The 16,464-nt window shown below is 39.5% G+C and overlaps 1 protein-coding gene across 5 annotated transcripts in view; it reads right to left on the bottom strand.

Annotated features, from left to right (window-relative positions):
• The window catches only part of MAST4 (microtubule associated serine/threonine kinase family member 4), a 306,287-nt gene that overhangs the window by 61,750 nt on the left and 228,073 nt on the right, over positions 1 to 16,464 (bottom strand). For 3 of the 5 annotated variants that reach the window (XM_072858736.1, XM_072858739.1, XM_072858741.1), the window contains 3 exons: positions 5,855 to 5,924; positions 2,655 to 2,675; positions 1,830 to 1,908 (listed from right to left, as the gene is read on the bottom strand). In XM_072858736.1, the coding sequence (XP_072714837.1) occupies positions 1,830 to 1,908; positions 2,655 to 2,675; positions 5,855 to 5,924 (170 nt within the window). The remainder of the gene's footprint in view (positions 1 to 1,829; positions 1,909 to 2,654; positions 2,676 to 5,854; positions 5,925 to 16,464) is intronic. The other 2 variants (XM_072858737.1, XM_072858740.1) reach the window with 1 other exon arrangement.

Genomic DNA, 16,464 nt, shown 5'->3' with positions numbered 1-16,464 from the left:
TTCAATGCCAGGAAAGACATCTATTTTAATATTTATACGATGTGGTCTAGTCAGGAAATATCAAGGGAGAACTCAACAACAGTCTATTACAGAAGTTAAGATATCTAAGTCCACAAACAACAGTGCTGTATTTTTTCATAAGGAATACAAAAATTATGTAAAACTGCTCTACACTCCAGCATGCATACAGTAGTTAGTAAACTTAAATGGGGAAGAAGTATATGAACTAGAATTTCCATTTTAAAATTGAAGATGTCAAAGAAAAAGTATATGAGTATGGACTGAAAATTAAAACTGTGTTCTGATATATCTCTGACACAGCTTTTCACTTCCTTTCTAGCACAAGCTTGTTTCTTGTAACAATGATGGGGTTGCTATGGCAATTAGTTATTATCTGACATAGCCTCCTTTACATCAATATATTTTAAGTGAAGAGCACAGCATATTTGATCTAGTTCCAACAAGAGGTGTACAAACATGCACTATGGAAAGTGGTTAGGGAATCCATTTTCTTGGCAAAAGTAAGATCTACACAGGAAGGAAAGCAGAGGTCAAAAATCAGTGCTGCTGAGGAACAGTTCTTAAGATACATGAAATCCCTCAACCTGGTCTGAAGTCAGCAAGAATTGACTTGACTTTCCAGAAGCCTTTGTGAACAAAAATAAAGTAAGACTTGATCATAACATAAAATGGTCATGTTTCATCAGTGTACAGCATGTGGAACTCAACTATTTCACAAGAGAAACAGAACACACCCAGGGGAAGAGAAAGGTTACTTAAATTGTAAAAGAAACATTTTTAAAAAAATCAGGTATCAAGTGTCTAGTAATATGTATCATTCATAAAACAGTACTTTTGTTAATGATACAACTCTAATAGTAAAAAACAAGGCTAAAGATACAAAACAATTTTTGAAGGGTCATAGTTGGATCTATAAGGACCAAGCCCTTTACTGCAGAAGATGTAATGTAATGTCAAAATGCCAACTCTTTGCCATTTCCAAAGCAGGCTTCCTCCACAGCTCTATCTCCTCAGTCTCAGGTGCGACTATAACAACAGACACCTTAGTTCCAGGTCATAACATGACCCAGTACTTCCTCTCCAGTACAGAGGTGTGCCAGATGTGCAGAAGTACAGATTCGTACTTCTCCCACTGCCTAGCTCCTAAGTATTGAAGCAGGATCTCATACACTGCCATGGTGCACGTCATGAGTCAGACGGTACACGCATGGTAGGTGGGTTGATACAAGATCACATCATAAGGATTGCTGTAACAGGCAAAAATTAACAAATTAGACTTATATCTACCCTATTATGTATCCCAAAGGATTCTTCTATTCTAATTATAGCCATCTAAAATGCTAAATATCTAACCTATTATCATGCACTAACATCTCACTATTGCCAAAGAAAAGACAGGCAAATGCATGATTCACCCCATCTTAAGATAGCAGTCTAACCTAGGATGTATGAATCATGTCATAAAGTGGTTTCTCATTCTTGTCGTTATCAAGGCTTGATCTTAAGACTTGATACCTACCTACCACATGGTCAAAATAAGGCAGTATGTCTCCCCTCCCACTGTCCCACAGATCAAAAGGGGGCAGTTACAACACTACTCATGGCCAGAAAATATGGCTAAGCAAAGCACACATTGCTTAAAGTTTTCTTCTATTTCAGTGAAGTAAAGCAGTTTTGTATCCTATATTAATTCAAAGTCTATCAACAGTAACAAAACTGACATCGCCTTCTCCTAAGAGAAGCACGCTACACTTGAGAAGATACAGCATGTAATAGAAATCTATCAGCACAGCAAAGTGGATACTTACAGAAACAGTTGAGCTGGGTGTATTTGTACCATAGCCAGAAGAAGGAAGAGAAGCCAAAGACCAGCGGCGACCATCAGTCCTGTTGTGAAACCAAGGTTAGACAAATAAACACTGCAGTATCCTAATAGAGAAACATCTGTGGAAGTATTACTGTGTAAAAGTGCATTCCAAAAGCATGATACAAACAGGGTTTTTAATAAAGAGTAAACTTTCACAGGGGACCACAATAAAAAAGCATTCAGCAAGGATGACTTAGACTTAGATTTATTTTTTTTTTAGTGTGTTCTTCTAGTTAAAAATCTATGAGATGAAACAAGCAGAAAGTGAATGAACAGCTCCACAGGACTGGTGTCTTACTCATACACATAGCAATGGACCACAGGGAGTCTTCACAACTCTCAGGTCAATCAGATGAAAATTCATCAGAAGCAAATTAAAAACTTGTGAACAAATGCAAACCACAATGCTCTGAACTACAGAATAACAACCACAGTCTGCTTGAAACACAAGGGTAATGCTTTCTTAAGTGACATCAGTACAGGATACCAGCAAACTAGCAGGGTAATGTCAAATAACTGCAAAGAATGGTAAAGTAAGAACAAACTTGTTAAATGTTAGATATGTAAATCAGGAAAAACAATTTTGCAGCAAAAATCATGCTCACTCAGAATAATAATAATAAAAAATCATAACCAAAACCAATTTCTGTTCTTCACCACTTGAGGTGAACTACACACAGACAACATGAAACTTGAACATTCAAAGTGACAAACCAAAAAATAACTATGGGAGCCGTGTTTGGATTTTTGAGGAGGTAACATTTACCTGTCATTTCGGTGTCCATGACTGGAGTACAATTGTATCAAATATGTTAAAAAAAGCAAAATAATATATAAATAACAAAACAGGACAAGTTTTTATTAACAAACAGTATGATAGTGGGGGAAAGGCTAAAGCAGAATTGAAGCTCTGTTTTACAGCCAGTACAAAGACCATCTCTCCAGTCTGATTTACATTAAAAGTGTAATTCCATAAAAGAGAACTGAAGTCATGCCAAATCAGGAACCTTAAACCTCTTGATGCAGCTTCTCTACCCTTCAAGCTAGCTGTCTAAAAAAACTCCTACTTCTGTCCATTCTAATGCCTTATTTCCTACTTCCATTTATCCACCCACAAGCTACAACCCAAGTGTCTGGGACTTTGCATACATACAGTGTGAGAAAAGTACAGTACATAATTAGTATTCAAATATAAAGAGGATATGCGCTAGAGGGACTGCTGACTGTATCAAAGACTAAACTCTGGAAAAAAATTCCTCCTCCATAATTTTGTTTTTAATTCATTAATTCTCCTCCCTTCTCCCCTTCCCCCAGGTATGCATGAGCTACCTCCAAATGAATGAACAATTCCAAAAGGAGTTTTCTCTTCATTTTGGCTCAGCTGCGCAAGCTAAATATGTTCACAGTTGGAAGAACAAGAACTTGGAAGGTATTTAAACATAGGTAAAACCCATATATTCTGCAGCTGTGAGACAGAAAGTACTTCCTTACTGAATAACTCATATTGAACAGGATTCCTGCACCACACAGCAATTTGCACACAGAAGAGCCATCGAGGGTGGGGATGGGATATCACAGAAAGTTATCTGGGAAGCAAAGGTGGGAAAATAGGAAACATCCATAGGCGAAGAAGGGAAAAAAGTGTAGCAAGCCTCTACAGCATTTTGCCCTGGACTCTCATACACCACTCGTCCCTACCCTACAGTGTGGTCCTCCTACCCATTTCCCAGCAGCTCTGGAAAGCAGAATCTGTCATCTACCCATGGGCCTGTAGATGCTGGACTTGTATGTACCAGCAGAAGAGGCCTAAGCAGTGGCTACCAGACGCACAGGCTATTCCCAGGCATTGATCTCCCCACAAGATGTGGGCAGAGGAAGGTGACACTCCTGCTCCTTGCCAAGGGGCCTGGGGAAGGCTGCCTCCAGCCCAGCGCACTGGCTGGCAGCATGGCAGGGGGCCACCTTCCCGCTGCAGCTCCTTTAGCTGCTGCCGCTGTGCGGCATGGCTGGCAGCTGATGAGAAATGGCTACGCTGGTAAGTCCTCCTTTCCCACAGGAGGCTTCAAAACCATTTCCTCCACCTTTCCCTCCCCTCCTCACACTTCCCCAGCTTTCTGGTATCCCCACTGACTGGGGGGCAGTGGATGGAAAAGGAATATCCATACACCTATATCACCTCACCTCTGCTCCTTCAACCTGCTCTATCACACACACTGTCCTTCCCTTCCTTTGTATCATCATTAAATTTACAAAACGTAACAGAAAAGGCATAGACAGAAGTCTGAGAACTCTCATTAACCACAGGTCATTTTAGTACCAAAATGCATCCTACCACAGGTTATATGAAGACAACCACAACACACACACCAAATTCATAAGAAAATTTTACATTAACACTGACTTAAACTTCAGTGTCACAAGCATTTTCACTATAAACATAGAACAAAATCAGTTTCCACAGAAAATTGCTCTGAACAAGTTTCTTGAATCCCACCAAAGTGGTGAAATATTTTGAAATCACAGAAACTTCTTGGGTTAGCATTCCTCTAATTAAAGAATTTATTTAGAGCCCATTACAGGGCTCTAAAAATTGTCAAAATCCAAATGAAACACTGGTAAACAAATTCATTTTTTTCCTCCTGCATTTCATGATTTGCAAAAACATAATGATTTAAACTTTCTGTTGATTACGGGTGGGAAAGGAAACCTACTTCCTGCCTGCTGTATTTTTAAGTAATGCTCAGTCTTTCACATCTGCTTTTTCCATTATAAGCTATTTCTGGATTTAATGAATCTTTCTAAAAATATGCTCACAGATAAATGTAATCTATGAAGAAACAGCCTTCTTTTTTTTTAAAGATACTATGAAGAGGAAGTAGATTCAAAAGAAATACTTAACTTGCTTAAGCTTGATTTAAAAAGTGATGTCATATGCTATTAGAAAGATTGACAAGATCTACTGTTACAGATGAATTAGGTTCAGATAAAAGGAATACACAAGTGAAGTCTCCTGTCCTTTGCAGCTTTTAAAAAGAGTTAAGCCATTTCTTTGCACTTACTTTTGAGAGCTTGTGTGTGCTACTTTACCGACCTCCCAAAATAGAGGAAGTAAAACTATAGCAGCAAGAGCTGTCTCATTGCAAATGCAATAGTTACATGCCTGGCACTACTTAATGACAAAGCCACAGCATTCCAATTTCTTTTTTTCTATATATAGTCTCGGGTCAACATATAAACTCTGCCTATCCTCCCAGGCTTAGAGTTAAAAAACATATTATTTTAGATAGGCTGGCAAGACATTAAGTGATAGGGAACCACATTGGCATGAACAGGCAGTCTCCCATGACATGCTATCAACTTTGGTTACGGTTCATTTAATAATAATTTACTTCATAGATCACTTCAAATTCACTTTAGATCTCCAAAAATTCTACTAGCATTAATTAATCCTCACAACACTCCTATGACAGAGCTGACTGTCTCAGAGGTACAGATAGCGAAACAGGTCAAGGTCAGGTATTAAAGGTATGGTGACAGTATTGCTGCTGCCAGTAAACTCAGGCCCTAAACTGAGGACCTCTATAATAGTGCTCTTATAAGTGATGCACTTCTTACATTGTTAAGAAAAAAAATAAGAAAAAACCTAGATGTACCTTAAAATTTCCCCATATCTCAATGGATGAGGAGATAAGTGTCTGAATTGGATCCATTACAATTAAGTCATTAAAAAAAAATATATTTTTTTTTTAATTCAAAAAAGGTATGATTGCATTGTATCAATCATCCAGTACAGCTTTGTTGCAACTGGTTTAGGAGAGGTTTAGGAGAGTTTACATAAGCAAGATAACACTTGTCATTCTAAGTGATAAACTTGACAGATGTATTTGCAATCATCTTTTAATACCTGGGTCCAACAACATTTCCTCTATGCAAAATGCATGCTGCATACTACAAACAACCTCGTACCTTCGTGCAAAAGAAAAGTGGGCTGAGGCACTGGGAGAGAAATTCCTAGGGCTATCTTGAGGACTGTTTCCTGTTGGGGGACACACACAAAAAAAAAAATTATTAGGGAGAAAAAAAACAAGAACAAAAACAAAAACCCCACCCACTAAAAAACATTCAGACATACTAATCCAAGTGTTTCCAGGCAGGTTAGAAACTAATTTCAGAATTTCTTCTCTCACAGTCTCTGAGAAAATAAACTCTGAAATAATCTCATTTCAGCTCAGATTTCATTTATATTTTATTTTTAGTTACTGGATTTTATAATGCATAGAAAACCCTCTATTTAGCCCTTTAATTTAAGAATTCTTAAATTAATTTCAGAATTAAAGTTTAAAAACCCCAGTATATTAGCTTGAAAGAAACATATTTTTAATGTCAGAAACAAGGTGGTTTTATTTTAATCACACAAAACATTTGAAAGATAGAAAATCATGAGCACCATGATTTAGACCTTACACAAAGTCTCTACAGCATTTCCACAGGAGCTTTATTGTGATTTTTTCATTGTTCATTTTTTTCTAGCTCCAAAATAAACAAGCAGACAAAACACACTGAATGATTTTTTTTTTCCCTTAGTTCTGTAGACCAAGGCATGGAAAGGCAACCACCCCCTGTGATGAGATGTAGCAACTGCACATTGTGAACAGGTTGTAACTTTAGGGTCTGTTACTTCTTCATATTAAAGCACTCGACCTCCTGCTGACCAGTATGAGTGCAGAAAGAAGGCAGCTGCTGAGACCTGCTCCTGCCACCTCAGCACCTACAACTAGGAGACACAGTATCTGAAGAAGAAATAACGATGACCCCTGAAAAAAAAAAACCACCCACCACACAACGAAACAACCACCAAAAGCTAAAAGAATTTGATTTAAAGTAGCACCGGCATACATCTAAAAGTCAATCTTTCCCTAAATAGGGAACAGACTGCAACAACAATACGTTAAAGAAAAGTAATTTATTTGTTGTAGCATTTTATTTTTGGACATAAATGAGACTGCAACATTAAGCAGCAGACAAAAAAGCTCCTACATACCCAGTTAGAATAAACATTTAATTTTTGAGGAGAAAATTAATACCTACATGTGAAAAGGCCAGTACAATAGAGTGAGTCCTTAAAAGGTCTTCAAGTGGCCTTGATTTCTAATCAAATTTTTGAATTAACATTGCATTTATCATAGTGATGTCCTTAACAGATCCCATTAATTCTATACAACAAAGCGTAATCATGGAGCCATTAGGTAGCAAATGCAGAGAACACCCACCCACCCACTTTTTTTTGGCTAGAAGCAGATGCACAAGATGCTTTTTGAGCTGTGCTTAAATCACATCTTCACAGCTGCTCTTACCCACAGCCCCGAGAGACAAGGAATCCACTCTCGCTGGCCAATACCTCCAACCTTCTTTTGCCCATTTATCTACCACTGCTGAATTATGTCCTCCTGACATTCCCTCCCCCTCAACACCCCAGCTTCTTCATTACCCTTCAGACACTTCTGAGGGCCTCAATAATTTCAAGGTGGCAAGGATTTTTGTTTGGGGGGGGGGGGGGGGGGGGGCGGAGCAGACAGAACCTGAAGCCACACGTGGCACAGATTTCAATTTTTATTTGGGGACCAACACTATTTATTCTTGTCCTGCATGAACTGCAAATACCAAATTACTGAGAGAAACAGTTCATTTAATTTAACAGCTAACTGGACTTCTTTTGCTGCTACCAAAGCTTATTTAATAAAGATAAACTAAAAAAAAAAAGGTAACACTGTGCAGATAAAACATGGTCACAAACTTTAGCTATTGCACTAGAAAAATTTAGCTGTAATTTGGAATGTGCCATGGACTTCGATAAGAGGAAAAAAAGACAAAGAAGCTACCTTAAACTCTGGCAGAAAAGCAGAGAATCAGGCTTAATGTGGTGAGACGTAAACAGCTTTTGACAGGAAATAATTTGCCAAACCAGCATATGGGCATTTGTAAACAAAGTCCTTTCCTCTGATAGCTATTTTAAAGTTATATATGGATATATACACACATATTTAACACACATTAAGTACATGCCTAACTGTCCATCAGTTAGTCAGAACATATGTGTAAACTTCACATAGAAGCAAAAAACATGGTGGAAGAATGCAGTAATTTTATAGCTATTGCAGTGGACTGAGGAGACACAATGCTGCAAACTACCTCGCTAGAATCAACAAACATCACTTCCTTACAGACAAACCCTGAAGAAGTCAAAGTCTTACTTAGGAAGAACATCAGATCCTGTTATTAGGAAAATCAATTTGCAAGCACTATTTCCAATAGCAAACGAGCTGTTAAAACAACAAAACTGGTAAAGCCATATACATGATACCTGGATACTGAATCCTGCAGGTTTATCTAGAAGTCTAAGAACTCAGATGAGCCTGGAAAGAAAATGAGAATTCAAACCCCAAATGACTGGAGAAACAGCTAGTGCTATTATGGGTTTAAGGTGTGGTGTTCCAGAAGAGCAAGACAGGTTAGAAGCAGAGTCCTATACATGACCTTCATCCATCACAGCATTCATCCACCCATCTGCAAGTCAATACCTGGGAGACTTTGAAATAAAAACCAGTGCCAGTTAATTCCCTGTCCATATGTGCAGTGCTTGCTTATTAGTCAAATCCCGCTGTTCTTTGGGATGTGCTGGCTGTTGTATGTTTTAGTCCTAGGGTACCTCTACGGTGCTGAGATTACCGCTGATGTTTCTGACCTGGTAAAGTAAACCTGACTGGTGGTCAGGCATTAGGTAAGTAATTAACTCCAGCATCCTCTGGGAGACACAATGAATAGGCAATCAACATACCAAAACAATACTTTAACTCATGACAACACACAGAGTAGCTCATTTTGCAAGCAGCTATTGTTAAGAAAACGATATCAAGACTAATTAAATTGTGATTGTTTTGTAAGTACTTTCAAGAAGTCCTGTGTCTTTGCCACAGAGGGAGGATGTTTTAAATCTTTTAAAAAGGCATATGTTACAGTCACTGTATATTACTAATGTATTTTTAATAGCTGTCTACTTACAAAATAAAGAGTTTCAGATGCAATGACTTTCTGTTAGTACCAAGGGAATAACAGATTAATGATAATTGTTATCCCAAATTCCTGATGGATCAAAGACAAATTCAGCTTGAAGTCCTGATGTCATTATTTGATGGTCTTTTAAAATTAATCTCCGTACATCAGCACCGCAGTAATACGATATAACAACGGGTGATATGTTCCTCTGTGTCAGTTTACTTGGTGGTGAACCCACACTGCAAAGTGAACAATACACAAGAAACCATCCACCAACAGTTACAGGTTGGACTTCTGTACCATAGCAAACGGTGCCAGTCAGCAGAAGGCACAGCTGGGCAGCAGAATCACTTGGAATACTTCTGCAGGTGCTTTCCACTGACATCCCCTCAGAGGTGAGGAGCCCAAGCTATTTCAAAACCTGGACTAATTATGCTTCACACCAGCAAATGACTTTCCACAGTAAAAGCAAGGAAGGTTTGCACGCTTCTTAAATCCATTTGCCAGGATGCTTTGCATGCTCTGACCACTGCTTAAAATACTGGCAGTGCTACGTTTTAATGGAATTTAATTTAAAAGTCAGTTGTATCTGCATGTAACTTACCTCTTACACTTCCCTCTCCTGTCCCTGAACTAGTAGAAGTTGCTCTGAAATTGCTGTAACGGTTTTACTTTACCCAAAAGCAAGACTAAATAAAAAGTTTTATTTTAGCAAAACCTTTTCTATTATTCTACATGTGACAACAGTCAGAATAATATTGTATTATTTTCCTTTCTGTAAATATCAGTTTTCTTTTAAAAAATGATATTCAGAACCCTGCTTTAATCTTTAGCTTTCAGCATTCCCATATTTCATCATGAAAACACACAGAGGCTTCGTTCATTTACAAACCTGGTCCTCCTTTCCCCAAAATCCTGTCAACGCAGACTGTAGCTAAAGCAGAACAGCACAGAAGCTGCATATGAGAGAGACTGTAGTAAGCCAGTACTCATTATCACCTGCCTCGGACAAAACCCACAGAATTAAAGTTAAAAATCATGGGTAACTAACTCTAAATTTGATGCATACACACAAATGCCTCCAGTGTCATTCAGTGCCTAACACAACTAAAATATATGGTGCAAACAGCTTTGTTCATTACTATACTTCAATGTAGCTAGCTAAAGCACGTCTATCAAATGAAATTATCTGATGCAAGCACTAAGTGCTACTGTAGTGAGAGCAGAATATTAGCAGTCAGCACTCTAACAGTGTCTGCCTAGAAAGGCCTAGGCAGACCTAAAAAATCCTAGAAGAAGGATTACAAGTGGAGGTAAGACCTCCTTGGCCTTAAGTTTTGCTTTAGGCACTTGCATCATGTAATACCATTCATAAATGTATTGAATCCAACAGGAAAGGTCATGTTTGTCCCTGCTATACTTAGTGGATGATTCTTCAGGAACCCTCATGTTCTGGTATATACAGCCAGCAAGTATTTCTCTTCCCTTTCCATGAAGAAAACACCTCTGACTGATTTAGATGACAATACAGGCTTTTCAGTCTTCCTGTTGTGAAGGCAAGCAAATAATAGTCTTTCACTCCTACACAAAAAGCTCTCACATTCTATCCTACCAGCCTTTCTCCCCACATGATCCCATCTGAACAGGTACAATCATAAAAGCATGCAGTATTCCACAAGAAATCTAACCAGGACATTGTACAGTGGCATGAAATCTTCCCCAAATTCAACTGAAAATTACTTCCTTTATACATCTTTGGAGATTTGATTTTCAAAGCTACTCTAGACTGGTCCTTGCAAACATCATCTGATCCAGAAAATGCAGTCAGGTCCTTCCCTAAATTCCTTCTAATAGCTGAGTCTTACAGTAGACATTTCTGTTATTGGTCCTCCAGTACGAAATGCTGCCTGTTGCTATATAATTTTGTCCAGTCCTTGAGATATCATTCAGTCACTTCAACATAGTTTCCCAATGCTGTATCATACTGGATGTCTTCCAAATTTACATCAGCTACAGTAATTTCATGCCAATGTCACTTATGAGAAGATTAAAAAGGTTTGGCCACAAAACCAAAACCCAAGGACTCTACTGATAACCTCCACTCCCACTTCATAATATTTCTCATTTTAGTACAACCTCCATCTTTCTCCCCTTTAAACAATTTCCTACTTATCTTGCAATTCTTGTCCTAGCACCTGTCGTCTTAGTGGCACCACATGAAACATTTAACTAAAATACAGACAAGTAAGATTTACAGCATTGCTCCTAACAGCTAAATCTTGTTCCTAACAGCAGATACAATTAAACAGCACCTCATGTGACTATTGATCATTAGGGGTTAGTTATCACCCACAGGAACAAGCTCCTGTGACTGTTGAGGTGGGGACACCTGAATGCCCTGACTTGCTGAGATTGTAATCATTCACTTTGCAGGCTGGGTGGTGCAGATGACCTGCCTACACAGCAGCACACAGTCAGCTGGAAAAGCCCATTAAAGACCATGGCACCAGATGTTGTCCAAGCTGATGCTGCAACCCTTCACTTCCCACAATTCTGAATGTTGTTCATGCAAAATGAACAACAATTCTGAATAACGTTCATGCAAAAATTAAAAGGATCTTTCAGCAGGTTTAACGGCTTCCAGCCCAGATACTAAAAACAAAGGATGTCCAAACAAGTAACCTAAGATAGTTAGTAATAATTACGAAGGTTTGAACCCAAAGAAATGACCTGGTATAGATTTGTTTTCTATTTTCATAAGAAAGACCTTATGTAGTGAAAGCTGATATTATTCTTGAAATCTTTTATGATCTTTACACATATGCATAAGGCATAGTGGGAGACTTCAGCTGCAAACTAAAACCTGACTTTCCACCAACACAAATTATCTCCACAGGTAGCTACAGGTCCTGCACAGAGGAAAAGAGCATTACATATATTGTATTAGTAATTAACGTATATAACAGAGATATTATATAGCTGCTGTATACATTGTCTTTTTCTACCCCCTTTTTAGGCCTCAGTCTCAGACCTTATACCTCTCTGTGCACTCCTAAGCCTTGGACTACTTACTGCTCTAATAATTCTTTACTGTAACCCACAAGCCTTCATGGTCGCTGTGACTTACAAATGAATCTGCCTCTTTTTTGACAGGTGCTACTCGTGCATGATACACACCCTGCACAATATACTTAGTTCATCAGTGTGGTGCTGTCTCACTTGTCTCTCCCTCCCATCCTACCACATGAATCTCAGAATGACTGAGATGGTAAGGCTAACAATTAAAAAACTTTACATAAGCATTCAGTGTTTGTCCAATTCAGCTTGCATCTGTAAAGATTAACAACAGACTCCCGTGTAGGAACAATCCTCTATTACCTCCAGAGCAAACAATGAAAATTGGGGGGGGGGGGGGGGGGGGGGGGAAATTTGCCCAAGGTCTCTGTATGACTTTCTCATATGTGGCAATTAACATCATCCTAAACTTGGGCCACTGGTCTTCCTCAAAGAATGTCTATGTAAACTAGAGAACAGCTGGTGCCTTCCGTTCAGACTGCATCTAGGAGAAAAACAGGACTACAAGGAAGAACGTGGGTATAAAATGCACCTCGAAGAATTATGATTATGTTAAAGAAGTTTTTCTTCTAAAATAGAGCAATACTGCTCACATCCAATCTGTTTTGGCTAACTCCAATCCAGATTGTTATGATTACCTAGTAGCAACCTGAGGTCTTCAGGAGATCTGAAGTAATGGCACATTGTTTCCGAAGGTGCAGCCAGACCTCTAAATGATTGCTCTGCAGATATCAGATGAAAACACTCTCAAGCAAAGCCACAGATACTGGCATGAGTGCTAATGCAGTGCACTCTGACTAAAAGAGTTCCACCTTGAGACTCGTAACATGCCTTCATGCACTTTGCTTCAGTTGACACAGAGGGTGCATAGCCCTTTTTTGCCCTCAGAAATGTGAGGTCTTGGGGGGAAAAAAAATAGGTAGCTTAAACTAGTGGTCCAAATAAAATTCATCTCAGGTATGAGATGCAAGCAAAGGTAACTAAGTACGTATTTTACCTGTTCTCCCAACAAGCAATGAATTAACATAGAAGGGAATAGGTTCTTTGTAGATCCAAGGGTGTCCTCACAAGGGATGAAAATACTGACTTCAGATACCTCTGAAGCACTGAATTCCCAAGCAACACCAACAATCTTATTAGGACTTATACAGGAAGGGCCCAGGATAACACTGAAGATTATCAAGTTGACAATTAAGAGAAATTGATCCTGGGTGGATTTTGAAGAGTCTGACAATCTTGATTACTTTTAGCTTGAATAGCCTATAATAAAGGGATAAGGACCTGCAATAACAACTAAGATGGTACAAACATGAAGACAAGAACCTAGTCCACTTAAATATCAACATCTAATGTAACTATTATCAGTAAGGGCAACAGCAGGCTCTCCCCAGAAACAGCTGGAGTACCGTGACAGTAGGGAGTACAGTAGTGGGATACAGTACCCTAAGAGAAACAGATCTGGCAGAAAAGCCTCGATAGCATGAAACTAGAAGCCAAAATGGTTTTTAAAAAGCATGAGCAATCAGGGTCAGGCATAATCTATCCATCTTTCCATTTGAATTACTCAAACCACAGCAGGTTACGTCCTTCATTTTCCTGTTTCATGGAATCAGAAAGGTGCCCAACAAGGAACCTCTGGGCATTTCCTTTCCAAAACCAAAGCAAAGTGACTTCAGAGTATGTCCAGACCTTGGAAGTAGCCTCAGAGAGCTCCCTTCTAATCTCTCACCTTGAAGCAAAGGTGACTGTTCTTAAAACTATGTCAGAAGATAGGCCATGGCAGGGAAATCTGATGTAAGCTTGACATATCAAGCCCAAGTTCAGTTAGCTTTCCAAGACATGGATGTAGTCTGAGCCGGTGGAAGGCCAGGGCTTACATAAAGTTGATAAGGGGGATTCAGACTGGAACGTGGAACATTTAAACAAGAATTACTGTCCTTAGGAGTAAAGCACATACTGGAGAAATACGTAAGCTAATTAAGAGGTCTTGGGAACCATCTGAAACAACTAGAAGTGTGATAAGAAGCACCCTCACACAAACTATCCTCACTGTAATACTAAAAGTGACACCTCTTGAGATGGAGACCCCGGCCCAAATAGAGTCCCCTCACTGTTGAGCGTGCCAGAATATTAAAGTAGCACTGTAACTTTAAGTTGAAATAAGAGAAATGTAGACCAATAGAAAACTGCTTTGTGTAATTACTTATGCATATGCATAACTAGACGGTATAAATACTGTACCTGCATGACCAAACTTTGTGCTGGCTTTGTGGAGCTACCACCTGGCACCCTGCGCAGACATGAAAGAAAATACCTCTGCCCTGTGTGTATATTGGCATCTCGCACACCAGGTGAACAACCTCACACTTGTGGGATAACATGAAGAGACAGTAAAATGTAATCTTGCAGCATATGGACAGAAACAGTTGAATATCATAATTTCTGGCCTAATGTGCTGTTAAGTATACATCACTATGTCCAAGCATATTAAAGTAGGTCCCAAACTTGCGTTTCCGATCACATTTGAAAGAGAACCACAAGACAGACTTCTACCTGAGCCAGGACCCAGCTGGCTGACAGATGAACATGTTCTGACTCTTCGTGCTCAAAATAGCTCATCTTCCTTCTGAAGTACTACATAGGACCTGTAAAGCACTACCTGTCGTCACTCCAGAACCAGAAGAAAATTCCGTGTTTTGAATTGGGTCCCTGAGGTCCCCAAGGAATGAGGAAGGTAAGAGAGGGGACTAGAGCGTAGTAAAGCGGAACTCTTGGAGCCCACATGTCTTCACCAGTGCTTTTGATTTTTTTTAAAGACTCACTGAAGTGTGCTAGGGTTTTTCTAAAGGGGGAAGCAAGGTAACAAAGACAAGACACAACAGAAACAAGAGAAAAGTGGGAAGAGAATAGCTCTCAATGCATGTATAAAGATGCTGAGAAGATGACACAGGACTGAAGAAGCTAGGAAAGCTGACAGCCTGGGTTTGCTGCAACCTCTCTCTTCCTCCTATAGTCAGGAGGACTGCTGCATAGAACCTAGTGAGAAAAGAATGACCCATCAAAAGGTGTGATGTGAAGGAGCTAAATGTTTCTAAGGACAAGTGGGACTGAAGGAGTCCTCAAAGGCTCGAGTTCTCAGCTCTACCATCAGTTAGACTCAGCCCCTTGCTAGGCAAGAATCAGTTTTTTCCTTTGAGAGCCCAGTAGCAAAAAATTGTGCAACATCGCATGAAGTTAGATTAGCTGTTAGCATCCAAGCAGCCTAATTTGTTGCACCTACACTCACCTGCGCAGATTCCTTGCACAAAACTGAACTCTGACAACATGCAAGAAAAACGTTTCTAGAGCAGGATCGCTCCAGTGTCCTCCATATTCTGCTTAATCCTACTGGGACATATTCGCCAAAACTGCATGTTATTACCACACTTCAGCCAAGGATAGTCCTGTTTTCAGTGAACGCAAGCACTGATACTTTGCTGCACGTTTAGCTTGCTCTATCCTCCTCTAGGATTGGAAACTATTTTATTTCCGTCTCCCTCTTCTGCTTCCATTTTTTCCTCCTCCAACAATGAACACTAATAAGAAAGATGTGAAGGTGTTAAAGAGGGTCATCTCCAGTTCCTCAGAGACTTGGAGCTTGTAGTACATGCTCCTGGCAGAAGGTCTGGTGCAGGCTGCATAATAAACACTTCTGATTTAGAGAACTTTTCTAGTAGAATCTCACCATTCCCAGCTACTTTCCAGATGTAGTAAAAAAAGACCCTAAAATCTAGGTGGACAGGAGATATACCAGCTTCTCTCAAAGGAGTCAAGCAGGCCTCTCTGACTTGGAGCAATCCCTCCCAGCCAAGGACTGCCAAGAGGAATAAACCTAGCAGGCTGTACAGCACATGCTGTCTCTTGTCACATCCCTCTGCTGCACTTCGCAAGAAACCAGGCCTGCAGTACAGGGGGCCACAGAGAGCAGGGAGGTGAGTTGAGTGTGCAGATGCCAGTGCAAGTAAGACGTGGTGGCTCTGACAACACAAGAATGCAGCATCACTAAAAATCCATAATGTCTCTTAAGACTGAGGCTACCAAGGATTTATATACATTAAACACTTGACACACTGAACTCCTACTGTATATGTAGATTAAAATTCCTAACTTACGTGGCTTTGCTGTGCTTTTAACCACATCTTTTTTTTTATTTGCATGAATTAAGATTATATTTACAGTGATTCAAGGTACAAATTAAAAAGAAAAAAAAAAAATTTTGCCTACCAATTTTGCCTACCAAGTCAATTCCAGGCAGTATCTAATCGATCACTAGACAAAGCAGAAAACCTGTCAAGGGTGACTCTGAGCATGTTTTAACTTCAAATTGCCCCTTCAGGGGACTAGTCTAGGCACACTAGGCAGCGGAGCTAGGAGCCAATGGTTGTGTGAATATTTACTGTAATTAACTA

This window comes from Ciconia boyciana, chromosome 4 (genome assembly GCF_034638445.1).
Source record: "Ciconia boyciana chromosome 4, ASM3463844v1, whole genome shotgun sequence".
NCBI lineage: Eukaryota > Metazoa > Chordata > Aves > Ciconiiformes > Ciconiidae > Ciconia > Ciconia boyciana.
This window is presented reverse-complemented; position numbering and strand designations above follow the sequence as displayed.